This window comes from Bolinopsis microptera, chromosome 7 (genome assembly GCF_026151205.1).
Source record: "Bolinopsis microptera isolate Bmic1 chromosome 7, MBARI_Bmic_1.0, whole genome shotgun sequence".
Taxonomy (NCBI): Eukaryota; Metazoa; Ctenophora; class Tentaculata; order Lobata; family Bolinopsidae; genus Bolinopsis; species Bolinopsis microptera.
In genome coordinates, this window is record NC_087078.1 from 15,143,236 (window position 1) to 15,157,085 (window position 13,850).

At 37.7% G+C, this 13,850-nt stretch overlaps 3 protein-coding genes across 3 annotated transcripts in view; 1 reads left to right on the top strand and 2 right to left on the bottom strand.

The window, feature by feature from the left end:
- The window catches only part of LOC134818425 (dynein light chain Tctex-type 5-B-like), a 66,527-nt gene extending 55,501 nt beyond the window's left edge, over nt 1–11,026 (bottom strand). Inside the window, exon 1 of the mRNA XM_063827968.1 lies at nt 11,021–11,026. The gene's annotated coding sequence lies outside the window, so the exon portion shown is untranslated. The remainder of the gene's footprint in view (nt 1–11,020) is intronic.
- LOC134818419 (kynurenine 3-monooxygenase-like) overlaps nt 1–13,850 on the top strand; it is a 927,626-nt gene that overhangs the window by 46,773 nt on the left and 867,003 nt on the right. The gene's annotated exons all lie outside the window — the stretch shown is intronic.
- On the bottom strand, nt 1,052–3,191 carry LOC134818014 (probable ornithine decarboxylase). The gene is made up of 5 exons (XM_063827422.1): nt 2,828–3,191; nt 2,458–2,651; nt 2,237–2,324; nt 1,369–1,488; nt 1,052–1,194 (listed from the first exon to the last, which is right to left on the bottom strand). Exons 1-5 carry the CDS (start codon nt 3,189–3,191, stop codon nt 1,052–1,054), a joined length of 909 nt encoding a protein of 302 aa, XP_063683492.1.

Genomic DNA, 13,850 nt, shown 5'->3' on the forward strand with positions numbered 1-13,850 from the left:
ATAAAGATAAATACTTTATGAAGATTGCAGATAACTAAATGAAGAAGATTCCTACAATTAATACATTATTCTAGTTAATGCTAAGACACGATGGTCGCCCCAAACTTAGATACCTAACTTCATGCCCTCTAAATATAATATCAGAACCGTTGAGTTTATTCCAGGAACATCATTCAAATCATCAACTTAATTTCATCAAAAGTTTATTCTGAATGACTTTTTGAAACTTTATTTGATTAATCGCGGTCATCAATTTCTGTAATATCAGTAAACTGAAATTCGTCTGCCAACAAATGTTGTACTGCCTGTGAATGTCTTTTCTCACAGCAGTAATATATTTCTGGTGGATAAAAACCATTAAATGAGGTGGTCAACTCGTTCATATAGTCTCCGATCTCCAAGTAGGCTACCCAGTCTCCCTCTGTAAGTTTCGGAACTTTTTTAAATGCCAGATTATCTGCTCCAGCACATGAAACACCCCAAAATTGCGAATTTTGCAAGCTCTCCTGTGATAATCATATTGTAATAATAACTTTAGGTTAAAATCTAAAGTTTCCATGTGTATTATATTATTTAAAGCAGTTTCATTTAAAGCAAAATAAGAATACTGCCCATAATATATATAAACCCATCACCCCTAATGTAAACATCACCCCTAATGTAAACATCACCCCTAATGTAAACATTTCAAATACTTTAATTTAGTGAGTAAATATTAAAAGAATTGACAACGTTTGATTCAAACCTTGAATGGAGAACCATTTTTAGAGAACAGAGGTATCAGTTCAGCTTGATATTGGGGATCAAGTTGATGCCAGCTTACGCCGTTGTGTACACCCACTGAAAGATGGTACTCGGGAATAAGACCGTTCTCCATTTTTGTCCCCAAAACGCATGCAGCTGTGCTTGTGCTTTTACCCACCATAAAACTGAAATTATCACTCGTTACTTACATTAATTGCTACAAAATTTGAGGATTGAAATATTCTACGTTCATTGCATTGTTATGTATGTATGTTAGAAACCGATTGTTGATAGAATTTAGAATAGCTTACGCGCCAGGCTCGGCAACAACAGTCGGGACATCTCCAAATGAGTGAAAGTATTTATCAACTGATTGCTGAATTAGGTGGCCGATTTCCTTTGTAAGGATTCCTTTACCATCATCTCGACTTTTGTAGCCTCCCCCTATGTCTGAAATGATCACGACGACTTGAACTATTTGGATGATGGACCTCAAAATCGGGAAGAACATTTGAGCTAGTAAATCTCGTAACATGTTATAATATGATTTAAATTCTGAAAATATAGCTCTAAAGTGTACAGTACTGATTTATTTACTCTCGCACAGTCTTAGTTAGTTCTCACCTAAAATGCTTGGATTGAAGTCTAGAGAACGCATGATATCCCAACATTTTCGAGCAAACTTAATTGTGTCTGTCCATGGTTCAGCATCATCTGCCCTTAATCCTGGATGAAACGATATCCCTGAAATAGGTTTTAAATGGTTAGTCAAATTGCCAAACGAAAATACTAAATATAGTCTATAATAAGCATAGATTTATCCTAGAATTCGTAATATTTACCAGGAATTTGTTATACAGTTATACCTCCACCAATAAAATTTAATCACATCTTGATAAAGTTAAAAGAAACAAAATCTCAATATAAGTATAGGAGTATGACATTATAAATACTACAGTATGGTAAAAAACATTCTACTCACTTACTTTCACATGATAAGTTACTGACACAGTTAAAACTTAAAAGCTAAATAAGAAGATACCTACGATTACTAAGTTCTTGTAAGACCGCTCTATCTTACTTGTAATTCGAAAGATTATGTTTGTCCGTATAATGTATGTACGACTGCCCACGTGCAAATTAGATGAAAAATAAGAAGATGCAAAGTTACCATGGTAACGGTGTGCAAAAGCGCACGTGCACGTGCAAAGATTTGCGAGCGACATTTTTATCGGTTTCGTTGTTATTACGTTGTGTTTAGTGCGAGCAACATTTTAAAGTTTTAATCGGCTGTATCTTCGGTTGTGTACTAGATAATTTTTGATGCGGTAAAAGCTAACTACCAAAGAAAACTATTAGCTTCCTCCCTGTGAACACGGGCTTTCTAGTATTATATAATATACAGTATTATAAGTATATAGCTATGAGAACAATAATCAGGCCGTTGTTTTACCCATATCTTTAAAACAGATGCGAAAACTACTAACATTACCTTTAACGTCTAGCTTTAGTTTCTTGCAATGCAAAACAAGCTCCTCAAAGTTGCTCCAATCAACACCAAACTTGTTGCCAAAAGATATCTGGAAAAGATATTATGAAATAAATGTTGAAGAAGCCTACATTCTCTCATTACGTAATTGGTATTTTAAAATAATTAAGATGACAAATTTGTTTACGTTTAAAAGCAATGACTTGAGTACAAAATTAACATACCTCAACTTTACTTGCTGCTAATTTTGAAGGCTTGATTCTTATGATAATGGGAGGAGTCTCTATTTCTGACATATCTGGTGACGAACTTTGAGCATAGGGAAACGTCTGATTTTTTAACTGATGATAGACCCTTTTGATCTTTTCACATTCTTGTGCACAATCTACTACTGTCAGCATTCTGTGTTTTATCACTTCTGCAATAAATCAACAATCAAAACCTTATGAGATTGGAAAAAAAGGTACTGCACTCGTGAGGGCTATTCATTTTCTGTGGCTATTGCTTATTTAGTATTAGAAGCAATAAAAATGGCTGTGTTAGATCTAAAAATACACCCATATCATCCAGAATATAGCTGATAAAGAAACCAACCTGCCACACAGTGATAATTTTTAAATGGATGAGATACTATGATTTTGTTAGGATTACACCCAGTAGAGAGCACACTTTGAATCTCTGGCAGTGATGCACAGTCGTAGCCTAATCCCATCCTGTGAAACAGTCTCTGTGTCACCGGATTATTCTGTGCTTTTAGAGCATAATACGGTTCTATTGATCCAAACCATTTCTTCCAGTTATCTATTTGATCAATAATGGCTGAGATGTTCGTGACAGAGAATGGTTCAGTCAGCATTTTGTCATTCTTCTCCTCAGCTATACTTCTCATAAAGTCTTCCATTGTTATGTCGTGAAGAACATGACATCGTTCTTTCGGAAGATCTTCCTGCCCTTCCATAACACTAGTCTTTCTATTCTGGAATGAATAAAATTTGATACATTTTTTGTGAAACTTTTTTTCGACCCCTACCGCCCACCTTGTAAGTTATTTGATGTGTAAACTTAACAATCGTGTAAGGCAACGTTATATACTAGGTAATCGCTGTTCCTTAATCCAACCTGAGAGAGTATAAAGGCTGCAAATTGCAGTGTTTTTATTGTCTCCAAATTTGCTGCATATGAAAATCGCATTATTTGCAAAATATTACTGCCTCTGTAATCATTGATTAAATTAATTAGTAAGAACTAAGAAACTCGTATGTTGAAATTAAATAAACAATAATATTGGGTTTACGGTGGACACAAAATAATTGAACTTGTAATCTATAATTAACAGTCAGATTTATGTTTATGTACCTAAACATTATTATATGCTAAATTTTACAATATTTATATTTTAATTTTACTAAGTTTAGGAATAACTTCCCATTATCCTACCCAAGCTTAACAATGCCGAGATACCGATCCAGATCTTAATCACCTATACACGGGGGGGGGGGGGGGGGGGGGCGGGGGGATCATACAGTCAGTAAACCCATTTTACCTCTAATTTCAATTTTGGGAATGGGTTTTGAGGTTTTTTGGGTTTTTTTTAAACTTTTTCTTTTTGTAACTTTTTATCTAATTCGACTACATTGAAAACAAAACCCCTACTAAATAGTGGGTATAATTTGCCCATTTCCCAATGTTTAATGAGCTGTTTAAAGCAATTTATGGGTGGGTATCTTATTTTATATACCAAGACACTGTTAGTACCGTGATTTCTCAACAGTTATGGGGGGGGGGGGGGGGGGGGGGGGGGTGGGTGGGTCTTTTGAAAAATTTCAAAATTACACTTAGTCGACGTCACTTACAGAACTTAGTACCTGATCCCCCCCCCCCCCCCGCTATACAGCGTATCAGGAAGAAAGGGAACCTCACCATTATCGAGGTACCGTATTTTAACTTGAGGGAGGGGGGGGGGGGGTTGTTTGGCTGTTGATAACATAATCAACATTTTATTTTTCTACCCTCTAACATTATACCAACTCGACAATTTTATCTTAATTTAAATTCCACTCAATTTCACTCTTGTAGTGATACAATTTAGGAATTGATCGGATGTCCTGCTAAGTAAGTAGTTGCTTTGCTCGATATTACTTACATCACCCGACACCCACCAAATGCGATATGAGCTTTGATAAATTATCACATTTCTTATGGTACGTCACCAGTTTGTCGGGCACGTGGTCACCGAGTGACGCAGTCACGAGGTACAGTCAGTTGATAGATGACCAGAACGTGACCAATATTAGCGAGCGATAAGGACTGGATTTCATGCTTAAGCAAAATTAGTTTTACAATTCACCTCCTAGAGAACAGCACGGGTCAAGCATGAAGTATAATTTTAAACGTTTTAAATTAGACGAGTACAGGGACAAAAGGAAATCGCGGCATGTACGGAATCGCGATTTTTCCCATTATTTGCGACAAATTTTATGTATAGTTTAATATACCACGAAATGTAATTCGCGGTATCGCGATTTTTGGCCAAAATAATCGCGAAATCCTTTTGTCCCTGGACAAGTAGATCGGAAAGGAACTACTTTCATAAATTTTAACAGGAAATGATCACGAACAACAATTTAGTACAGACAGATCCGTCTGAAAAAATCGATCTGCTGACACACGAAGCTTTCAGAGGATTTTTGACGTTTTTGAGTCCCATTAGGTGCCCTTTATGGCTGACCAACTTTTCCAAACTTTTCCACGTGTCTTAAGGCCACTTTTTGCCACTTTACCACTTTTTACCACCTTTCTTGTTTGTCGAATATCTTTAGTTGTGAACATCGTAAAAGGTTGCAGATCAATCAAGGGTGTTCATATTATCAGGTAGAAAAACTTTTGTTCAAACAATTTTTACGTCAGATAATCAGTTAATTGGATAATTATCAATTAGCTAATTGGCAAAATTCTAAAAATTTTTATTGGCTCAAAATGATCGGAATAGCTTTAAACACGGAGAAAAGTAGTTTTTAGAAAAACTTTGAAAATTTTTCATTTACATTTTTTTTCGAGACTTGAAAAAATTTCGAAAATTCAAAATATTTTTTTCCTCCAAAAGTGATCAAATTGCATGAAACGCGGAGAAAAATGCTTTTCAAAAAAACTTAGTGAATTTTTCGTTTCAAGAATACCAATATTTGTAGTTAGAGTTCAGTAAATCTCGGCAGATTTTAGTAATCAGGAATTACTAAGTGGAAAGGTCTGAAACTAAAAAACGTTATCCATACGGTATAAGAGTTTCATAACTTATAACTAAATTACAATACAGCCTTATCGATATTCACAGAAACTGCACCAATGGCACAGTCAAGATCGAACCGATAGCCTGCTGTACTATCATTTTATTGATTTCAATGATGAATCAGTGGGGTTAAGATAATCACATTTGTAATAAATAAAACCTCTCTGTACCGTCAATTGTGCTAATCTAAACCGGCCTACCTGGATTACCAGACCTCTTCTTTTCCTCAACAATCAAACCGAGTTGTTCATATCGCATTTGGTGGGTGATGTAAGTACATATCGAACTGTATTCAATCACAATACGACACAATACGTGTATATTATATGATGGCCCTTAATGAGGTTTATGAAACGCTTTATACCGCGAGAAACGAGAAGTGTACGGTATAGAAACACCCCGGTATAGAGCGTTTCATATACACTTCTCGTTTCTCCCGTGAGAGGCCCGGTATAGAGAAGTTTTACAGTTTATCACGAAAACTTCTACTTGGCCTCATGGCTCTTTGGCAGCTCAAAGAAGGCAAGAAAATACCAGAAAGCTTAAAATGTCAACTCGCTCTTTTTAATGCTCTTCGATCTGTCCCCCATTAATCCCGAGCTGATCATAATGGCCTCAAATATTTTGCGGAAAGAACTTGTATTTTTACTTCACAACGTCCGGATTTCAAATCAACATCCTCAATAACATTAACAATCCTTCCTGACCAGGATCTGTCCCGTCGTCTCTATATTAGCAATTTCCAAAATATCCTGACTATCGTGGAACATTTCACTAAATTAATTATTACCGGTTCTTTACTTCCCCTTGCCCGACGCTCGTATCTAAATCTTACCCTTGCCTGTATGTTTCCTTTGTTGATTTTACTTTTAGCCGACCCTGACATATGGGGGTGATTTGAGGTATCCCGCATAGCAAATGAAGCGGTATGCAGTACAATACAAAACAAGTCACAGTAGATGTTGGAAGATGTATTTACACTTGCTTCCTGGACCTGGCTGTTCCTTAGTTTCCCTGGTCTTTTCTTGCCTTCTTTGAGCTGTAAATGAGCCATGAGGCCGATCAGTAGACATTTTCGTGATAAATTGTAAAACCTCTCTATACCGGGTTTCTCGCGGTATAAAGCGTTTCATATACCTCATTAAGGGCCATCATATAATATACACGTATTGTGATTGAATACAGTTCGATATGTACTTACATCACCCACCAAATGCGATATGAACAACTCGGTTTGATTGTTGAGGAAAAGAAGAGGTCTGGTAATCCAGGTAGGCCGGTTTAGATTAGCACAATTGACGGTACAGAGAGGTTTTATTTATTACAAATGTGATTATCTTAACCCCACTGATTCATCATTGAAATCAATAAAATGATAGTACAGCAGGCTATCGGTTCGATCTTGACTGTGCCATTGGTGCAGTTTCTGTGAATATCGATAAGGCTGTATTGTAATTTAGTTATAAGTTATGAAACTCTTATACCGTATGGTTAACGTTTTTTAGTTTCAGACCTTTCCACTTAGTAATTCCTGATTACTAAAATCTGCCGAGATTTACTGAACTCTAACTACAAATATTGGTGATTTAAGTATTCTTGAAACGAAATTTTTTTTGAAAAGCATTTTTCTCCGCGTTTCATGCAATTTGATCACTTTTGGAGGAAAAAAATATTTTGAATTTTCGAAATTTTTTCAAGTCTCGAAAAAAAATGTAAATGAAAAATTTTCAAAGTTTTTCTAAAAACTACTTTTCTCCGTGTTTAAAGCTATTCCGATCATTTTGAGCCAATAAAAATTTTTAGAATTTTGCCAATTAGCTAATTGATAATTATCCAATTAACTGATTATCTGACGTAAAAATTGTTTGAACAAAAGTTTTTCTACCTGATAATATGAACACCCTTGATTGATCTGCAACCTTTTACGATGTTCACAACTAAAGATATTCGACAAACAAGAAAGGTGGTAAAAAGTGGTAAAGTGGCAAAAAGTGGCCTTAAGACACGTGGAAAAGTTTGGAAAAGTTGGTCAGCCATAAAGGGCAGCTAATGGGACTCAAAAACGTCAAAAATCCTCTGAAAGCTTCGTGTGTCAGCAGATCGATTTTTTCAGACGGATCTGTCTGTACTAATTTGATAATCTATCCAAGTTTTATTTATCAAAACTACCTGGTAAAGCGGATTTAAATAAAGCGCTTTTTTTCACTCCTAAGAAAGCAAGGACAAAAGAAAATCGCGATTATTTAGGCCAAAAATCGCGGCGCCGCGACAAGTCAAACTAGGCAAAATCGCGGTGAATTTGCGGCGAAAGATAATGTATTTGCAGAGCTAAGTTAGATGTCATAAATTCGTTAACTAGCTTGTTAGTATAAATAGATTAGGGAGCGACAGGCTCGTCAGGCAAAACAATAGCATCTATATATTAATAATCTTAAGTGTTAAGATCTAAACAGTGGGAACAGTGTTAAGATCTAAACAGACTCTTCTTCATGATGTTGTTACACGAATTATGAATTAGGCATGCACTGGTTCATAGGATTAGGGTAATGATCTTAGTTGTAGTGAACGGTGGATTTTGACGTATTGAACGCACGTTCCAGTCATTTTGTAGTAAACGTTATTGAACGTTAGTGAACGTCAGTGATTATCAAAAACAAATTTCATGAAAATAAACTTTTTGAAATCTCGATTTCCCCAACTGATAATTATTAATGAACATCTATGAACATTTAATTGTCCTCATACTCATAAGTCAATTGTTAGTTAGCATAATTGTAGACTTAGCGGAGAGATAAAAGACTAACGTAGTAACTCGTACTCCGTTTTATAGATCTAGATATCTTCCACATACCACACTTTATATTATCACAAACGACTAGTAACCGAGTACCGAGATTTGGCTGCTGAATCGAAAACAGTCGGATATCAATATATTTTCCTGTTAGCTAGACCAGAACTGAGTGGCAATCAGGAGAATTAAAACTATACTGAAAGGTTCTGGAATTTCTAACCGCTCAGGGTTGCTAGATGTCTGAAAATTGTTTTATCTGCCATCGAACCCTGTGATCCTATCATGAGGACCCGGCAATAACCATAGTGCTGAGATACAGGCCTGTGACCTACGGGACACTCCCGTGCAACCTATTTTGGACCTGGAACATTCGGCCAAACATTCTATCCCGAATTGCTGCTGTAGAGTTCCGAAATTAGTTTTGAGGTATCAGGAATCCTTTTGGCTATTCTAGGATGTAAAAGGTTTGTAAATTTATCAAAGTATTCGGTAGATACAGCCTCTAAAAGTTGTGACCTACAGGACAAAAGTGAGACTTTTTGAAATTACTATTTTTATCGCTGTTTGGTCGGGGGAAGCATATTCAGGTGAAATGTAACAAAGCGGTACAACATCTTCAGGCATGCAACAGAGCAGTTGGCAAAACGTGGGGTATTACACCTACAGGGACGAGATGGATATATAACCAAATTATTCTCCCTTCTCTAGGTTACGCTGCATTCGCATGGCAGCATAGAATAGACGAAGCCCAATACCTAAAGACCAAGATGCAGGCAATTCAGAGACACGCTAGTATCATGATATCAAGAGGACTCAAAAGTACACCACTAGAAAACTTGGAAATCATGGCAGGAATCAAACCCATTGATCTAAAACTCAAGGAACTGGCCATACTTTCAGCTCGGAGACTCAAAATTAACGGTAATTGGAATTCTAACTACCAGTTTAGCAGAACAGGAAACTGTAAGTCCCATGCATACAATCTGGACAAAGCTATGTCAACCATACCAGCGATGAAATGTAAAATTACGGACATTATCGAAACTACCACAGTTTTGGATCGGAAGTTTAAAACAATAATACAGGAGCGGTCTAAAGCAACACAGCAGGTCGGAATCACCCCAGCAACACGTTGGGCTATTTTCACAGACGGCTCAAAAATAGAACAGTTCTCAGGTGCAGGTTACTGCGTAATAAGAAACGCAACCGAGGTCCAGAGACAAAGTTTCCACCTAGGCACTAATGCAACGGTATACCAGTGTGAACTGTTTGCTCTCAACACATCAGCTCACTGGGCAACTATCAATATTTCAGAACCTGGGAGTATAACATTCTTTTCAGATTCACAGGCAGCAATCCTAGCAGTCACACACCACACGGTCACATCTAACTTAGTTCTTGATACCATTAACTACCTTAACAAACTAGGACAAACCCACTCAGTCAATGTCAGGTGGGTCCCAGGACATGCAGGTATTCCAGGAAACGAAAGAGCTGATGAACTAGCCAGAGAAGGATCACTCACAATCGCTCTAGGTCCTGAACCCTTCATCAGCATATCCGAAGGAGCAATTAAGACGGCAGTAAAGGAGTATTTACACGGAATTCATCTTCGTAGATACAGGAACACGGCACTGAGCGAGAAAGGGAAAATACCACTACCAATCCTACTCACCAAATATAAATACAGGAATCTTGGACTTGCAGGAAATCATCAAAGATGGCTAACCTGGCTCTTCACAGGACATAGCCCCCTAGCCTACTTCCAATACAAGGCAAACAATTTCACATCCCCCCGTTGTGAACACTGTCCAGAAGAGGAAGAAACCTCGGAACACTTCATGTGTCACTGTATAGGATACATGACCATTAGGCTAAGAATTTTCGGTAATATATTTCTAACCTGGGAAGACATAGTATCAGCTAGAATTAGTACGGTTATAAAATTTATCGAGGCAACCAATAGACTACTAAAGGAGGATCTTTTCGAGGATCCCATTAACCACTAACACAAATAGGACATCTTACAGTTTTTCTAGGCACTGACCGTCCCTGGAAGTCCCTGTCTCCCCATCGTTAACCCGTAAGGGGTTGCACCAGGGGCGGTGGTAACAGCACTTCAAAACTCTCGGAGTCTGTTGTCGATATCTATGTATAATATATTTATGGTATATAATTTGGGAGTCTCTCTCTCCAGCAGCAGGAGTTGGAGAATGGGGACGCGTTGTGAAAGCCACCGCAAGGAAGGCTTACAGTCGACGCCGACCAATCAAAAGAAGATCGCTGTTTGGTCCTTGTATCTGCTTTCCAAATATAAATAGATTAGGGAGCGACAGGCTCGTCAGGCAAAACAATAGCATCTTAGTTAGGGCAAGAGTTGATTTTTCTGTGAACAAATTCGTAACAAAGGTTTGTCTACTGGAATGTGTTGTCCATAGTCCCAGGAACCACCAAAAAAAACCGTCCAGCTGAAACTTTTGGGCAAAAATTTTTATAGTCATTTTTCTCCAGGAACCCATACGCCCCACCCCTAATATTGGTTATTCGGCTCCCGGAGGTCTTGAGATCTCCATAGGGGGTGCAAAATGACCGCAATGGCCACATTATGGCAGGCGAATGATAGTTTCAGAACGATTGGGGCTTTATTTTTCGAAATAAATGGAATTTTTCGAAATTTTTCTCAATTTTATTGAAATTTCGAAAAAAATACACCAAATTATTTTTAACGCTTATTTCAAATCTTACTCGGGAAATAACTTCAATTAACAAATATCAAGGTTAACTAACAAACAACAGATTATTGACCAACCCCCAGACAGCTATTCGACGGTACATGCTACTCTGGTTGAATGTCTTAAGTTATCCTACAGTGAGCCGATGATAATCACATTCGATTTGCCATTGTGGATTAAGGCCACCCGAATAGTACTGGAAACTGGGATGCCTATTGTGGTCAGGGTTGGGGGCTTCCACACTCTCACGAGTTTTCTTGGCTGCATAGGCTATATAATGGCAGACTCGGGTTTAGAGGAGCTCATCAAACTCGTGTATCCTGGAGACGTCACGCATATATCGGATGGAGGATCTTACTATATAGCGTTGAGAGCCCACTTTCTAATCGACGCCGCTCTTTGTTGTTTCATTATAGAGGAAGAAGTTTACGACGATGAACTAGTAGACTTGGAAGGTTACATCAACAAATGTGTGAACGAAAATATAGGTGTTAACTTTAAGACTAAATCTATTCAGGATCTATCAGAGAAAATAACTCTGCTTCTAAAGAACCTGTTTTCCAACAGTAGAACAGCAGCTCTATGGGTTACTTACTACAACATGATAACACTAGTAAAGGACTTCATAAGAGCAGAGAGGTTGCACGACTACAATATGCACTTATCAGCAGTAGCTTTGATGCTGCCCTACTTCGCAGCAGCTGGGAGGGGACAGTATGCAAAAGCTTTAAGACTGTATTTGGAGCAGGATGCTATTTTTAAAGTCAAGTATGGGGCGATTTAAAAGACCTTTAAAGTAACTGGGCTTCACACGGTTTGTTACAACGACCACGAGTGGGCCGGAGTGTGGACTGACCTCTCCATAGAGCAGAGTCTTATGAGGGCAGCTAAATCTAGTGGTGGATTAACAAGTGGAAGGATGCGTAATCGTGAGTCCGCTCACAAGTTATGGGTGGCCACCCTGAATCAGATGGCGTTAATAAATCAGTCTTTTGGAGATTCATTAGCTAATTCATCGAATCGAGGAGTACCAACTAAAGCTGCCATCCACTCAGATCTTACCAAGTCATCAATCAAGAAAAACTGTGATGTATTTGGAAAATTATTAACTTGGTTTAAAGTTACTGTCGACTTTACAGAATCCGAAGATAAGACTAAGTTAATATCTTTTTCGACTGGTCTTATATCACAGCCTGGGAACGATGAGGTGAATCCCGAGGAATGTTTGGCCGTTGGGGCTGTCCTTCAACGTGAGCTAAATGGGTTGACATTCGTCATTCATCGATAAGATAAGTATCAAAGGTAAAGCAAAGAACTTGACACAACTAAGAAAGCAGGTTAAAGTGAATAATAAAAGCGTTGCAGTCGATCCGTTGAAGTGTTTTAACCGTCTAGTCTTGGTTGCTGATAGAGAGACTTCAATAGAGGAATGCCTAACATACGAGTTAACTGTGGTGCCGATGAGCTTATTTGATCAATATCAGATGATGAGGAAATCTAATAAGGCTGCTCTTGGTATAAACCAATCTACACTTAAATCTTGCAGCTTCACGATCCCACTAGTCATTGATGGAGGTTGGCTAATTCACCAACTAAGCTCATTTAAAGGGTGGGACAATTATGGTGAGGTAGCAATGGAGTACTTGAAGCTTATCCCTAAAAATCGGGAAGTTACTGTGATTTTTGATGGATATGAGCCTTCTACTAAAGATCACGAGCACAAGAGGAGAGTAAAAGTGTTCTGTGCTAATATTGCTGTAAAGAAATCCACCTTTTGTACTGTCACCAAAACAACATTTCTGAGCAACAACAATAACAAAAAAGAACTGATCGACCTTATCTCAAGCATTTTTACTGTAAATGGTATTGAAGTGATCAGAGCTTGTAACGATGCTGATACTTTAATTGCAAAGAAAACATTGGAAATGTCATTCCTTGGCGATGTTGAATTGAAGGCAGAGGATACCGATATAGTTCAAGTCTATTAGTACATCATTTCAACAGTGACCATCACAATGATATTTATCTAACAACGAAGAAGGGTAAATATTCAATCAAAGAAATATCTAGTCATCTAGATCATAAAGAAAAGGAGATACTTCTTCTAATTCATAGTATTTCAGGTTGTGATAGCGTCAGTGGACTGTTTGGTTTTAGCAAGGTTAAAGTGCTAAAGAAAGCTCTCACCTTTGATGAGCAAGGTCAGTTGGCAACATTACTTTCGGTGAGAGAATCAAAAGAAAAGATTATTGAGGCAGGCCTCTGTTTCTTGCAGTACATTTATGGTGACAAGAAAAAGACTCTTTCTGCTTTGAGATTCCTAGCATACAATAGGATGGTAGCGAAAAAGAGTCTCATTCCGAATAGGCTACCTCCAACAATAGCTTCAGCAACGGAGCACATCCTTAGAGCTTACTTACAGTACCATAACTGAGTCATGCTTAACGCTGACAGTCTGAATCCCCTTGACTACGGCTGGAAATTGGCTCCTGGTGGCACTTACGAACCAGTTGCACCAGAGTCTATTTTGAACCTTATATGTTGTAACTGTTCTGTCGATGTGGAACAGGCCTGTTTGACTTTCAGATGTTCAGGAAGGAAATATGGCTTCAATTGTTTGCCAGCTTGTGGACGATGCCATGGTATGAACTGCACAAACATTAGACATGATGAACCTGAAGAACAAGCGAATTTTGATTAATATTAACTGTGTATTAATAATTGTCATGGTACTTACTGAGAATACACATTTTAGATTAACTGTATTTGTTATTTGTAGATAAGTTTTTAAATAGATTTGAAATAAGC